At 43.5% G+C, this 13120-nt stretch overlaps 1 protein-coding gene across 1 annotated transcript in view; it reads left to right on the forward strand.

Moving 5' to 3' along the window:
• PPARG (peroxisome proliferator activated receptor gamma) overlaps positions 1 to 5010 on the forward strand; it is a 56357-nt gene extending 51347 nt beyond the window's left edge. Inside the window, exon 7 of the mRNA XM_059479989.1 lies at positions 4419 to 5010. Coding sequence (XP_059335972.1) covers positions 4419 to 4666 — 248 coding nt within the window. The 3' untranslated portion in view covers positions 4667 to 5010. The remainder of the gene's footprint in view (positions 1 to 4418) is intronic.
• The last annotated feature ends 8110 nt before the right edge of the window (positions 5011 to 13120 follow it).

Genomic DNA, 13120 nt, shown 5'->3' on the forward strand with positions numbered 1-13120 from the left:
AAAAGAACTGAAGCATCTTTAAAATATCACATCCACCTGAGCTGAAAATGAACTCTGCCATGAGAAGGTTTAGGGAGAACGAGCTGGATGGCTCAATTTGGGCAGGAAAGATAATACTGCAAACCTTAATGGAATAATTCAATTTGTGAGCTGGGCAAACTCACTCAAGCAGGCTGGTGTCAAACAAAGAGAAAGCTCAAAAGGGAATTTTGCAGTGTGGATGGACTCAAATTTTTGTGTATTATCTTCTGCAGTGGTTGGATAGAGGAGGAATGTTTGGATACAAGAATTTTGGGATACAGGAATGTTTGGATACAGGAATTTTAGGATACAGGACTGCTTGGATACAGCAGTTTTGGGATACAGGAATTTTGGGATATAGGAATGTTTGGATCCAGCAGTGTTGGGATAGAGGAATGTTTGGATACAGCAGTGTTTGGATACAGGAATGTTGGGATGCAGGAATATTTGGATCCCTGTAAAGACCCACACCCTGCCTGTCCATGTGCAGTCAAACTGGTATTTAAATGCAGACATGTTTCTAAAGCCACTTTTTCTGTTTTTTGTGTGGTTTTTCCCTTAAATTTTAAGCCACAAGTTCCTGCTTCTGGTGTATAAAACTATTCAATAATTTTGCTGCATCCTCAGCTCAGCAAAATTTGAATTTTTATCACAGACTATTACCAGGAAGCAGTTCCTATTTCAGTGCCACACAAACCCTGCACTCTGGTTCAATGCCTGCAGTGATGATCTGCAGCTCTTGCTCGGATTACAAAGCATTTCTTTGTTCTGACAAACTCCTGGTGACTCCAACACATGTGACAGTCTCAGAAGACAAACCTCAAAGTGCTGAGTCACATCTGCCTCAGCAAAAGAAAAAAGAAGGAGCACATGTGTTCACTCAGCCAGATCTCTGAGATTTTAAAATGGGCATTTAAAAGCAAAATGCATTTATTCAAAGATTATAAAATGTAAAGACATGCAGGTGGCACTTTCATATGTGAGGACCAGGTAAAAAAGGTTGTAATTGTTGCTAGGGACATGAAAGGGGCATCCAAATAAGTAAGTAAACAAACAAATAAAGTATTTTCCCCTGAGACAGTGTAGAATATCAATTTACACAAAGTGGTGCTGCTTGCACTCAGAACTTTGGGGTTATTGGCCTTTCCCAGTCACTGAGAACATTTTTAAAAACAATTGAAGCAGCTGTATGACAATGAATGAAAACATAAAGAAAATGTGAGTAAATAAACATGATAAATAGCAGGAAACTGTGGTGCTCTTTTTCCTGCAAGGCACATCCCTCTGCAGCTCCTCACCAGAAAAAAAATCATCTTTTGGTATAAAACCAAATTGGTCTGGAGCAGATCTATATTTAAGAGCATTTTAACAGCTTGAAATATACCATAATAGCTGGATGTTTAAGCTTTTGCCTCTTATTTCCTTTTTTTCCTGATTTAGATAATTTTCTTGGAACAGAAGCAGCATTTCCCTCTGTGAGAGGTTTTTACTGAGAAAGTAAAGCAAACTGTCAACACCCAAAAAACACTGCCCATATCCTGAAGTTCTCATTCATGAAAAATCTCCCTTGCCTTCAATGGGAATTTTCCTTCCTCTTGAATTGCCTTATACAAAAATAACATCTGATGATCTCCTAGGCTTTTGTCAGAGTCATCTTTTCTGCCTCTGGTCCCACTGGGTCATTAAAAAATCATCAGATTGGGGTTTTTTCAAGGGGTTTTTCAGGATTTTATCCACTGCAGTCTCAGGCACCCAAATTCAGGGGGCTCCTCATAAATCCCAGACCCAGAGGAGTTTCCTCCTGCACTCTGAAGCCCAATATTTGAATTGGGATTGGCTCCTGAAAGACTCACACCCCAAAATCTTCCCAGCGCAAAGGAGCAGGGGCAGGGGGAGCTGGATCTCAGGGGAGAGCGAGGCCACGTCTGTGCTCTCTGATCCTTTCTGTCCCTGCACACTGAGTCATGCCCAGCCAGCTCAGAGTTCAGCTGCAGCACACCAGGGGAATTTAAAGCTATCACAACCCTAAATTATTACCAGCGTTGCAAAGGCGGAAATTTGGCAATTTTCAGAAAGACTTCAACTCAATTCTGCAGCCCATTCAGGTAATCGAAAAATAAATATCTAATGCTTATCCAAAATTCTTTAGGTATCCTTTAAAAACTGCTCAAACATTCATAAAAATGAACCTTTTTTATATTTACTCCAGCCTTTCTGAACCAGGTTTTGTGGTGTTATCAGTTGGATGGGATAAATAAATGATGTCTGCAAGATGAGCACATTGACAAACAAATACCCAAGTTCACACTCAAAATTACTTTTATTCCTATCTTTGAAAAAACTCTGCCTGAAGCTCCCCTCCTGGAGAGCTGAGTATCCTCTCCTGATCACTGACCTTCGTTTTCATGGCTCCCTCATTGGTTTTCCTGCCAGCTTTGCCTTTTAGTTTACACTGCAGTTTTTCCCCCAAGAGGTAAAGCCGTGTATTTATAAAGAGCTTTGTTTGCTCCCTGCCTTTCTGCCAGCACAACTCGAGCTGAGTTAGGAGAACTCTCTGCTCAGAAAGGTTACCAAGATCACAGGAAATAACAGCTTATTTTTGATGTTTTTAATGGACATCAGCCTCTCCTCCTTGTTGAAATGGAATTATTGCCTCAGGGAAGTGATTTAAGGCTTGCAGTAGGCACTGTTCTTCATTGATCAAACTATGAAAATAATGTCATAGCTACACAGCAAATTTTATTTAAATTATTGACTCTTTTCATGATTCATTATGATATTTGGGATGTGTTACCCAGTATTAAGTATTTTAGCAGTAACAAATTCATGGTGGTCATTGTCATATGTGAGATTTAACAAAGTTAAGCATCTTTCATTGCTTAGACGTTCAACATTTCATTAACTTTCAGTGCTGGAGAATCAAATAATTTGCATGAGCTGAGTTTATGCTTTCTTTTTTTTTAATTTTGATGAGTTCACATCCACTTTAGCAGGAATCATTTTTAGTGGCAGCAGCTACACGCAAATCTATCAGTACATACTGATTTTCCAGAAGTGAATTGCCTGATACAGATTGTTTATCCCCCAACAATCTCAGTCTTTTTTTCCCACACACACTCCCACTTTACTGTGGAAAATCCGCTCGTTTAATTCACTGCAGTAGATTAAACCTAGAGAAGTGTCAGTGGATAAACCTAGTTCTAGAGTATAAAACTAGTTCTAAAACCCCTCTGAGCAAATCCCAATGAAATCTTACAAACTACATGATGGTCAGACAGTTCTTAGGAAATGCCATCTGTAAAGGCTTCATTTGCTAAGAAATGGGTAAGAAATTAATGCATGGGATTTATGCTATGATGCTGATAAACTCCCAACCCTTTTTTTCCCCAGACCAGCTAGGGGAAACATTTCCAATTCTAAAATTGGAATCTAAATCTAAATCCTAAAACTCCTTTGAGCAGATCCCAGGGAAAGTACCCTTTGTGAGCAGATCCTTTACAAAGTACCTTTGTAAGCTAAGAATCACATAAGAAATTAATGCAGAAAATCAATGTCTCAGTGCTGATAAACTCCCAACCCTTTTTTTCCCTCAACCACCTAGGGGAAATATTTCCAATTCTAAAATTGGAATCTAAATCTAAATCCTAAAACTCCTTTGAGCAGATCCCAGGGAAACCTTACGAACTGCCTGATGGCCAAGCAGCTCCCAGGCAATGCCATCTGAATTTGCTAAGAATCACATAAGAAATTAATGCAGAAAATTGATCTTATGGTGCTGATAAACTCCCAACACCTTTTTTCCCCAGACCACCTAGGGGAAATGTTTCTAAGACTAGTCCTAAAACTCCTTTGAGCAGATCCCAGTGAAACCTTACAAAGTACCTCCTGATGGCCAGACAGCTCCCAGAAAATGCCATCTGAGTTTGCTGATAACCACGTAAAAAATTAATGCAGAAAATCAATGTTGTGGTGCTGATAAACTCCCAACACCTTTTTTCTCCAGAACACCTAGGGGAAATGTTTCCAAGACTAATCCTAAAACTCCTTTGAGCAGATTCCAGTGAAACTTTACAAACAAACTTGTCTGATGGCCAGAGAGCTCCCAGGCAATGCCATCTGAACTTGCTAAGAATCGCATAAGAAACTAACACAGAAAATCGATCTTATGGTGCTGATAAACTCCCAACTCTTTTTTTTACCCAGACCACCCAGAGGAAATGTTTCCAAAACTAATCCTAAAACTTCTTTGAGCAGATTCCAGTGAAACCTCACAAACTACCTGATGTCCAAGCAGCTCCCAAGCAACGCCATCTGAATTTGCAGATAAACGCATAAGGAATTAACGCAGAAAATCGATCTTATGGTGCTGATAAACTCCCAACCTTTTTGTTCCCCAGACCGCCCGGGGTTGCTAAATGTGAAGCCCATTGAAGACATTCAGGACAACCTTTTGCAAGCCCTGGAGCTGCAGCTGAAGCTGAACCACCCCGAGTCCTCGCAGCTGTTTGCAAAGCTGCTGCAGAAAATGACGGACCTGAGGCAGATCGTGACGGAGCACGTGCAGCTCCTGCAGGTCATCAAGAAAACCGAGACGGACATGAGCCTCCATCCTCTGCTCCAGGAGATCTACAAGGACCTGTATTAATGAGCAGAGCAGCTGTTAATGCCCTGACATGATGTATGTTCTTCAGATTGCACTATTTCTATGAGGGAAAAACTTGGCGTACCTAAGAGATTACTGTGAAACAGCATTTAAAAAGAGAGAGCTTAGTATAGTAGATCTATTTTATGCATATTGTTTATAAAGACACATTTACAATTTACTTTTAATATTAAAAGTATCTATATCATGAAATTGTTGGCAGTATTTTCAGAATTAATTTTTTTAAACTACGTTATTTCTTCCAATCGCTTGTCCGAGTATGATCGATGCTTCACTCAAGCATGCACTTAAATTTTCAACTCAATAAAAACCTTTCTCCTTGAGCATTCCCAGGGAAATGTGTGAAGCATTAACGTTCAGTTTTGTGCTCCTGAGGCAGCAGCACAGTGAAATTCAGTCCCAGATTGGTGCAGCTTCCCAGGAGAGTCTGCAATGCCAAAGGGAGAAGTGTCAGGTGTGAAAACGTTCGTGCCTTCCTAACAAGGTTGGACACTGGCAGAGCTCTGCAAAGGGTGTAAGGAGAGATCAGGGCACTCCTTTGGGGGCAAACTGAGAAATCAGATGCCATTTCAAGAGCTCATTAATGAGGAATATGCACTGCTCAGCACTCCTAGGAAACAGAGACCTTTTGATTCCTCTGCAGGTGGAGCAGCAGCTACTCCAATTCCCACCCCACAGCAGCCAGGGCTGAGCTGGAATGGGTTGGTACAAACCCCTTGGCCCAAGACCTTCCCTAGTTATTGGATAAACTGCCATTGAACAGCAGTCAAAATATCTTGGAAAATTGCAATGCTGTGACAAATTAACTCCTAAGCAAAAGCAAGGGTTAGATTAATTCTTGTGTAAAGATAAAGCTGTGGTGGAGACTCTGCACCCTGAGTTCAACTCGAGCTCTAGGTGTTCATCCAGGGGTGCTGGGAGATGTTCCTGCTGTTGAGGTCAATGGCTTTCTTGAATGTGTTGCCCTGTATTGTCACCTAAGAGTTCCACAGGGAGCAGAGCACAGCAGAGTGAACAAATTTAACAGAAGATAAATTTCCTAACAATGTCATTTTGGGGTATTCTTGGTGCTAGGGTGAGAGATTCACATTTCAGCTGCCCACCTTTGATAGTTTGTGAATGTGACCCCTGACTACATCAAGCAGGGGGGACCCACAGTGGTGGACCAGGAGAGGGAATACTGGGGGAAAGCCACTTTTTGTAATTTATATATCAAAATAAGGAGAGGTCCCCAATAGCCTTGGTTTCCTCCCTGTGTCTATATTTTATTTATGTAGCAAAAATTGTGCCTTAAACTGAGACAAGGGGAGTGGTGATTCCCAAGTGGACAAAGAGGTGATGTAGGTGTGAGCAGGATCTTCAGGGAGTAGAAATTGGCTCTGCTCCTAACACAGGCCTTAAAACTCTTAAGCCAATGCAAATTATGCAATAAAGGAGCTGAGAGAGGTAAATATTAAAATTAATCCTTCAGCTCATGCCTGCTGCACCTGGAAAGGTTTCCTGCTCTAGATTCCAGGGAACCTCTGGGCCTGAGGTCAGCAGTGAGCGCTGTTCCCGCCAGGAAATTTGGGGAATTGGATCATTCAGCTCCAGGTGTGCAGCCCAGGGGCGGAATTGCCCTGAGATAAATCACTGCCAGGCTGCAGCTCTGATCCTGCCAGGCTTGCAGTGAGCTCATCTCAGGTGGCTCAGGAGAGCTGGCCCTGGAGCACACAGAGCACTGCAGCTCATGCAGTTCATTGCATCTCATGCAGTTCATGCAGCTCTTGCAGTTCGTTGCAGCTCATGCAGTTCATTGCCGTTCATGCAGTTCATTGCAACTCATGCAGCTCATGCAGCTCATGGAGTTCATGCAGTTCATTGCAACTCATGCAGCTCATGCAGCTCATGGAGTTCATGCAGTTCATTGCAGCTCATGCAGTTCATTGCAGTTCATTGCAGTTCATTGCAGTTCATTGCAGCTCATGCAGTTCATTGCAGCTCATGCAGCTCATTGCAGTTCATGCAGCTCATGCAGCTCATGCATTCATGCAGTTCATTGCAGCTCATGCAGTTCATTGCAGCTCATGCAGTTCATTGCAGCTCATGCAGCTCATGCAGCTCATGCATTCATGCAGTTCATTGCAGTTCATGCCGTTCATGCATTCATGCAGTTCATTGCAGCTCATGCAGCTCATGCAGCTCATGCTCAGCCCTGCAGCCTTGCTGCACATCTCAGGTGGTTCCAGCTGAGCGTGGCCCTGCAGGAATTGCATCCACGCTTCCATGGCTGTCACAGTGCAAAGGGAACGTTCTCCCTCTGGAGCGTTCTCCCTCTGGAGCGTTCTCCTTCTGGAATTTTCTCCTTCTGGAGCATTCTCCTTCTGGAGCGTTCTCCTTCTGGAACGTTCTCCCTCTGGAACGTTCTCCTCTGGAACATTCTCCTCTGGAACATTCTCCCTTTCGCTGGAGTCGTTCCCCCCTGTCCATTTGCAGCGTTGCCTTCCCTCCCTCGGGGGGAGATTTCCCAGAGCTGCCCCTCCCATGGAAGGGGGGTCACAGATGGGCTGGCACTGGGATGGGCCCCAATTCCAGCTCTGAATTCCTGTCACAGCAGCACCCAGCAAGAACCATGACTCTGAGCCTGCGTGTCTTAAACAATCCCATTTCCCACTGGCTTCCCTTCAAATGGAAGCCCAGAAGTGGCTTCAAACAAAAAGGAATTTTAGGGCATGTCCTTACAGAAGTAATATTCAAATTAATTTGAAAATAAGTGGCAGAGATGCTCTGACAGGGAAATTGAGTTCAGTACTTTGTTAAAGCACTGAAAAAGATCTGTGTAAACCACAGCACATTAACCAAAGAGCTTCATCCCTCTCCTGCAAGGGGTGATATTTCTGAAACTGTCCCTTCAGCAGTGACAGTGCCTAAGCCACTCAGCCCAAAAATCCCTGCATTCTGAGAGTGGTGATGGAGTCAGAACCAGAAGAGTTTTGCAGGAATGGTTGTTGTTATCCTTTATGAGGATGAAGGCACTGAGTGCCCACAAGCCTCAACTTTTCTTTCAACTGTATCAGCTGCTCTAATAAAATCTGTTGTTATCCCTACACCCTGTCTGCTCTCACATATTGACATTATTCACCATGTTTTCCTCAAGCCATGCAAAGTGTTAATATTTCCTGTGAGTTACTAACCACTGATATGCTCTGATTCTGAGTGGTTACATCATGGTTAAGAAGTTTTGCCTGAAATACTTTTCTACAAGAATAGGTCTTAAGGGAAAAATGTTCATTTAATGGACAATTGCTATGTACCAATTTAGAACAAATGACTGTTATGAGGATATGAAAACATCTTCTCAAAAAATAGCATTTTCTCTTGTGAATTATATTCAGAATTTTGATCTAATTGTAAATACTTTCTGTTTCTATGGGACTTTATTTATTAAAAACACAAACTTGCTAATGGGAGTTCAGCAGTAGGTTGTAATACTTTCAGACTCTCTGGAGTTTTGAGTAGAATGGGCTGTGCCATAAATGAACAATTTGGGTTTTGATCTTCAGTGCTACTAAAAACATTTAACAACTCAAAAATAGCAGCAGACAGCTGGCACATGAAGAGCTTCATTTTGCTGGTGCTGTGCTGCCCCTCAGTCCTGTGTGAAATCCTCAGGGATGCTGTGGGATCCTGGGCATTCCCACAGGCTGTGAGACTGCTGGGCTGCCATTCTGCCTTGTGTTTCACACTGATCTGCTTCTTCTGCGGAAAACCTGCAGGTAAATGGAGCCCAGGCAAAGTCATTGGGTGTCCCTGTCACATCCAGCCCCTTCCCCTGGCCCTGAAAGGCAGCAGAACATTCCTTGGAGGAACATTCCTTCCTGTTCAACAGGGAAAGTTTCCTTCTTCAGGCAACATTGGTGACCATTTCTCCAGCAAATGTCGCTGGGAGGGCCTGGAATGGAAATTGAGAGGAGAAAAAGCATTTCCAGCATCCCCATTGCTGCAGCCCAGACCATTTTAGTCACAGTTTCCATAAAACCGTGGAAAACCCTTCTGTGCCCCTGGTGCGGGTGTCTCACCTCCCTTCAGCCCCCTCTGACAGAACCTTCTCCCAGCACTCCAAAACATGGGAAAATGGAAAAATGGGAAAATGGGAAATGGGAAAATGGAAAATGAAAAATGAGAAATGGGAAGTAATGGGAAATGGGAAAATGGGAAATGGGAAATAATGGGAAATGGGCTTGCCAGGAGCTGCTGAGGACCTTCCCCAGCTAACACACCTCAGGTCCAGCACTCCAAAACATGGGAAATGGGAAAATGGGAAAATGGGAAATGGGAAAATGGGAAAATGGGAAATGGAAAATGGGAAATGGAAAATGGGAAATGAGAAATGGAAAATGGGAAAATGGGGAAATGGGAAATGGAAAATTGGAAATGGGAAATGGGAAATGGGAAAATGGGAAAATGGGAAATGGAAAATGGGAAATGGGAAATGGGAAATGGGAAATGGGAAAATGGGGAAATGGGAAATGGAAAATGGGAAATGGGAAATGGGAAAATGGGAAAATGGGAAATGGGAAATGGGAAATGGGAAATGGGAAAATGGGGAAATGGGGAAATGGGAAAATGGGAAATGGGAAAATGGGAAAATGGAAAATGGGAAATGGGAAATGGGAAATGGGAAAATGGGAAAATGGGGAAATGGGGAAATGGGAAATGGGAAATGGGAAATGGGAAAATGGAAAATGGGAAAATGGAAAATGGGAAATGGGAAATGGGCTTGCCAGGAGCTGCTGAGCCCCTTCCCCAGCTAACACACCTCAGGTCCAGCCACTGTGGGCACAGACAAACCCTGAGGGATCAGCATTTAATATTTGATATGTAGATGTAAACTCTGTCTTGAGGTTGAGTGCATTTCAATGGGACTTTTTTCCTTTTAAATAAGAGGTGATATGCCTTAAATGGATGTCACACCAACTTTGCAAACACAAGCAATTACAAAGCTGCAGCTAGAAGAAGGAAAAAAAATATGAGGGGGAAAATCCCCAGCAAACCCCTCCTGGCTCAGCAGCTCAGTCCCACACCAGTCAAAAAACTCAGATTCTCATTCAAACACTGGAAAAAATGATGGGTCTCATCACAAATCCCATTCCAAGTGCTGTTGTGAAAACCAGGGGTTAAAAATCAGCTGCACAGGGCTGAATCCAACCCTACAGACGCAAGGAATGTGCAGCTCCACTCTTCTCAGCCCTGGAAATGGTGGGTGCAGGAAAAACAATTCCTGAACTTCTGGATTTTCCTTTGGACACGCAGGGGATGCAGAGGAAATTAGGCAGCACATCTTCAGTGGCCTGAGATAAACACTCAGGAGGCAAAGACTGAGCCAGCAAAGGAAGAAAGGAGGAAATGATTCCACAGCTTTGGATGCAGTGTAATAGGGTTAGATCTCTCTCTGTGTGTGCAGGATTTTACCTTTATTTTTTCCTAAAGAGCCAAATGCCCCATGGATTTGGAGTTTGCAAGAAGTTTCAGTGCACCAAAGCCAGTAAACAGCACCTCTAAATTTATATGCTCCCAAAATAGGAAAGGTTTCCTCAAATCACAATCTCTTTTACTGCATCTCTTTATTGCTGAATGTGGTGAATATTGAAGTTTTGCAAGTCTGTAGCTTGGCTGGATCCTGTAGCAGGAACTCTCTGGGCAAGTCTTGCTCTGGGCAGGCATTAGTCAAGGCAGCAGCTCTCAGATTTTTGGGGTTAAATGCTTCAGGACTCCTTTGAAATGTGAAATTAATTTGCTTTGAGAGCTCTCTGCGAGTGGCTGAGATCAGCTCCCAGCTCTCAAGCAGGACGAGTTTCCAGTTGGGATTTTGCAAACTAACGTGGCTCCAAGCCCTGCTTCACAAAAGGGTAAAGCCAAAAAAAGAGCTTTAGCTGCCAGTGAAAATAGCCCTTCCACTGGGACACAAACTGGTTAAGGGCATTCTTTTTAATTATTGAGCTCCCTCACGGTGCTGGAAGTGGGGAGCCCTTTGAGTGGAGCGTTGGCCAAGAGGAGCATCCATTGCTCATTCCGTGCTGTGCTGTTACCCAAGGAGGCTTTTCCAGCTCATGGAGACAGCAGGGAGAGCTGGAGTCTCCAGAGGCAGGGAGGGAAGGAGGAGCACGCTGCTCCATTGGTTCTCGCCCTGGGAAGAGCTGGCAGAGCAGGAGAGGATGCTGTCCTGCTGCTGCAGGGGTGATTAAGGCATTCTGTTGTGTCAGCATATCCTCAGCCTGTTAGTGCTAACTCTCAGCTGGCCATATCCTGCCAGATTTGCAAGCAAAGCCTGCCAAGCCATCTCAACAAAAATGTAGCTTTAAATATTATAAATGATGCTGCATTTTGCTGTGGAAATGTTTCCTGAAAAGGCTGTTCCAAAACATCCTTTATTGTTGGGGGAGGGGAGCGAAAGGGGCCTGGGAGAGGGAGGAGGGAGGAAAAAGAGCTACTTTTAATAGACTTTTTTTTTTCCCTTTTGAGGCCACAGATTCATTTCACATCATTCTGTAAGACCAAATGGATATTTTATTTTTTTTCCCAGTGACTACAAAACTTTACAGTAATAATTTTGTATGTAAGTTTTGGCAAGTGATCTGGAGTGGGAGGAAGGACAGAGGGCATCTGATTTTCTGAAGGATTGCAGTGAGGGATTTTGCAATTGATCAGTTAGCAAAACCTTCTTGGTGAACATCTGCTTGCTGGCAAGGGAGATCTGAGTTCTGCCTGCTGCAATAAATGAGAAATCTCAGCAGAGGGGAGGAGGTGGCTCCTGGAACAAGGGCAAGCTTTGGGTTCTGGACCTTAAAAAATGGATTTGGGTCTCTGTTGATAACAGGATGGTATCAGGGACTGATCAGTGAGATCCCCTTGAATCAGCTGCTCCTGGTGGAGTTTGGTTGCTGGGTTTCCCTCCATGGCACAGAACCCAAACCTGAGCTCTGACCCCCAGCAGAACCCTGAACACAAATTTGTGCAGGGACACAAATCCAGAGCTGTTCATGGTCACAGCTCCAGGGAGATCCTTTTGGGAACAATGCAGACTCCCAAATTTCCCTCCCAGCTCAAAGCAGAATCAATGAAAGGAGAGGAATGATCAGAGCCCTGCAGTCAGAAGAAAATTGAGATGTACAATCCAAAGGAATGGGATTGTTGCTGTGTGTTGGAATCCAGGTTATGCTAAACTTGCTGTCTCTTTGCTGAACTCCAATCAAAAGATCCAGGAGCTCTTCAGCTGAATATTTCCCCAGCTGAATCTTTCCCCTTTTCTCTTCAGTTTTCACATTTTAATGTGGATTAATAGATTCATTCTAGGCCAGTAGGAAAGGCACAGGGATGTGCAGGTTCCTCTGCATCTGGACTCTGCCTGAACAGCCTGAATAAAATATTTGATATTTTCAGTCTATGCGTTTTTACAGTAAAATATAAACAGAGGTAATAAAGCCAGATTCAAAGATGGGACTTCCAAGGTGCTTTGACTTTGCAAGATCAGTTTATGGAATGAAATTCCCTGAGTTCTCCCATTAACCTTGCACTTGCAGTTCTGTGGGAAAGGACAATGAAAAATGACTACCAGAGACAGGTTTGTTCTAAATATTAAAAATAAAACTAAATTAATAATCAATTAATATATTTTTTACTCTGTAGTTGTTCTTGACAAAAAATAAAAATAAATGAAGGTGGTGGAAATTTAACTGGGAATTCTTCACCTTTTTTTCTGGGAGGACTCTGCACTGAGGGCTCTGCATTTCCCATGCAATTCCAAGGTGCAGAGTCTGCCTGCAATGTGATTCCAGAGCTCAAATGGCCTGGGGGCAATGGCATCACACCCAGGTGAAGTGACAGGGATGAAGTTGTGCTAAGAAATGGACTTTGGAAACACCACAGGGTTACAAATGTGGCTTGAAGGAGTTACCTGGAGGGCTGGGTGCTGAGGAGGGCACTGGCAGCAGCCAGCAGTGAAAGTTCTGTGTCACAAAGAGAGGATTTTCTGATGGCAGCTGTTTCTGGTTCCCAAAGGCATCACCTTTCATTTGCCGCTTGGATTGTGAGATGTTCATAAGAGGTACCATAAGAAATTGTCAGTAGTGGAAATTATACAATTTAACACAAATATTGTCACAGAAAGGGTCACGTTGGGTTGGTTTGGGTTGGGTTGGGTTGGGTTGGGTTGGGTTGGGTTGGGTTGGTTTGGAAGGGACCTTTAGGAACATCCAACTCCCATGGGCAGGGACGTGTTGTGAGGGAGGAGCCAGTGGGCTGTAAGGCACCCAGTTATGAATTTTATATAAAATCTCTCTTCCCTGTTTGCTCTGCACTCCCTTTGGTACACAATTAACTGTGCTGAACCAGCACCAAGGCTGGCACAGAGTTAACCCAGAGTTTCACTGGAAATTGCCCAGTGCAGGGGCAGAGCCT

Source organism: Ammospiza nelsoni, chromosome 11 (genome assembly GCF_027579445.1).
Source record: "Ammospiza nelsoni isolate bAmmNel1 chromosome 11, bAmmNel1.pri, whole genome shotgun sequence".
In the NCBI taxonomy this organism is placed as follows: domain Eukaryota; kingdom Metazoa; phylum Chordata; class Aves; order Passeriformes; family Passerellidae; genus Ammospiza; species Ammospiza nelsoni.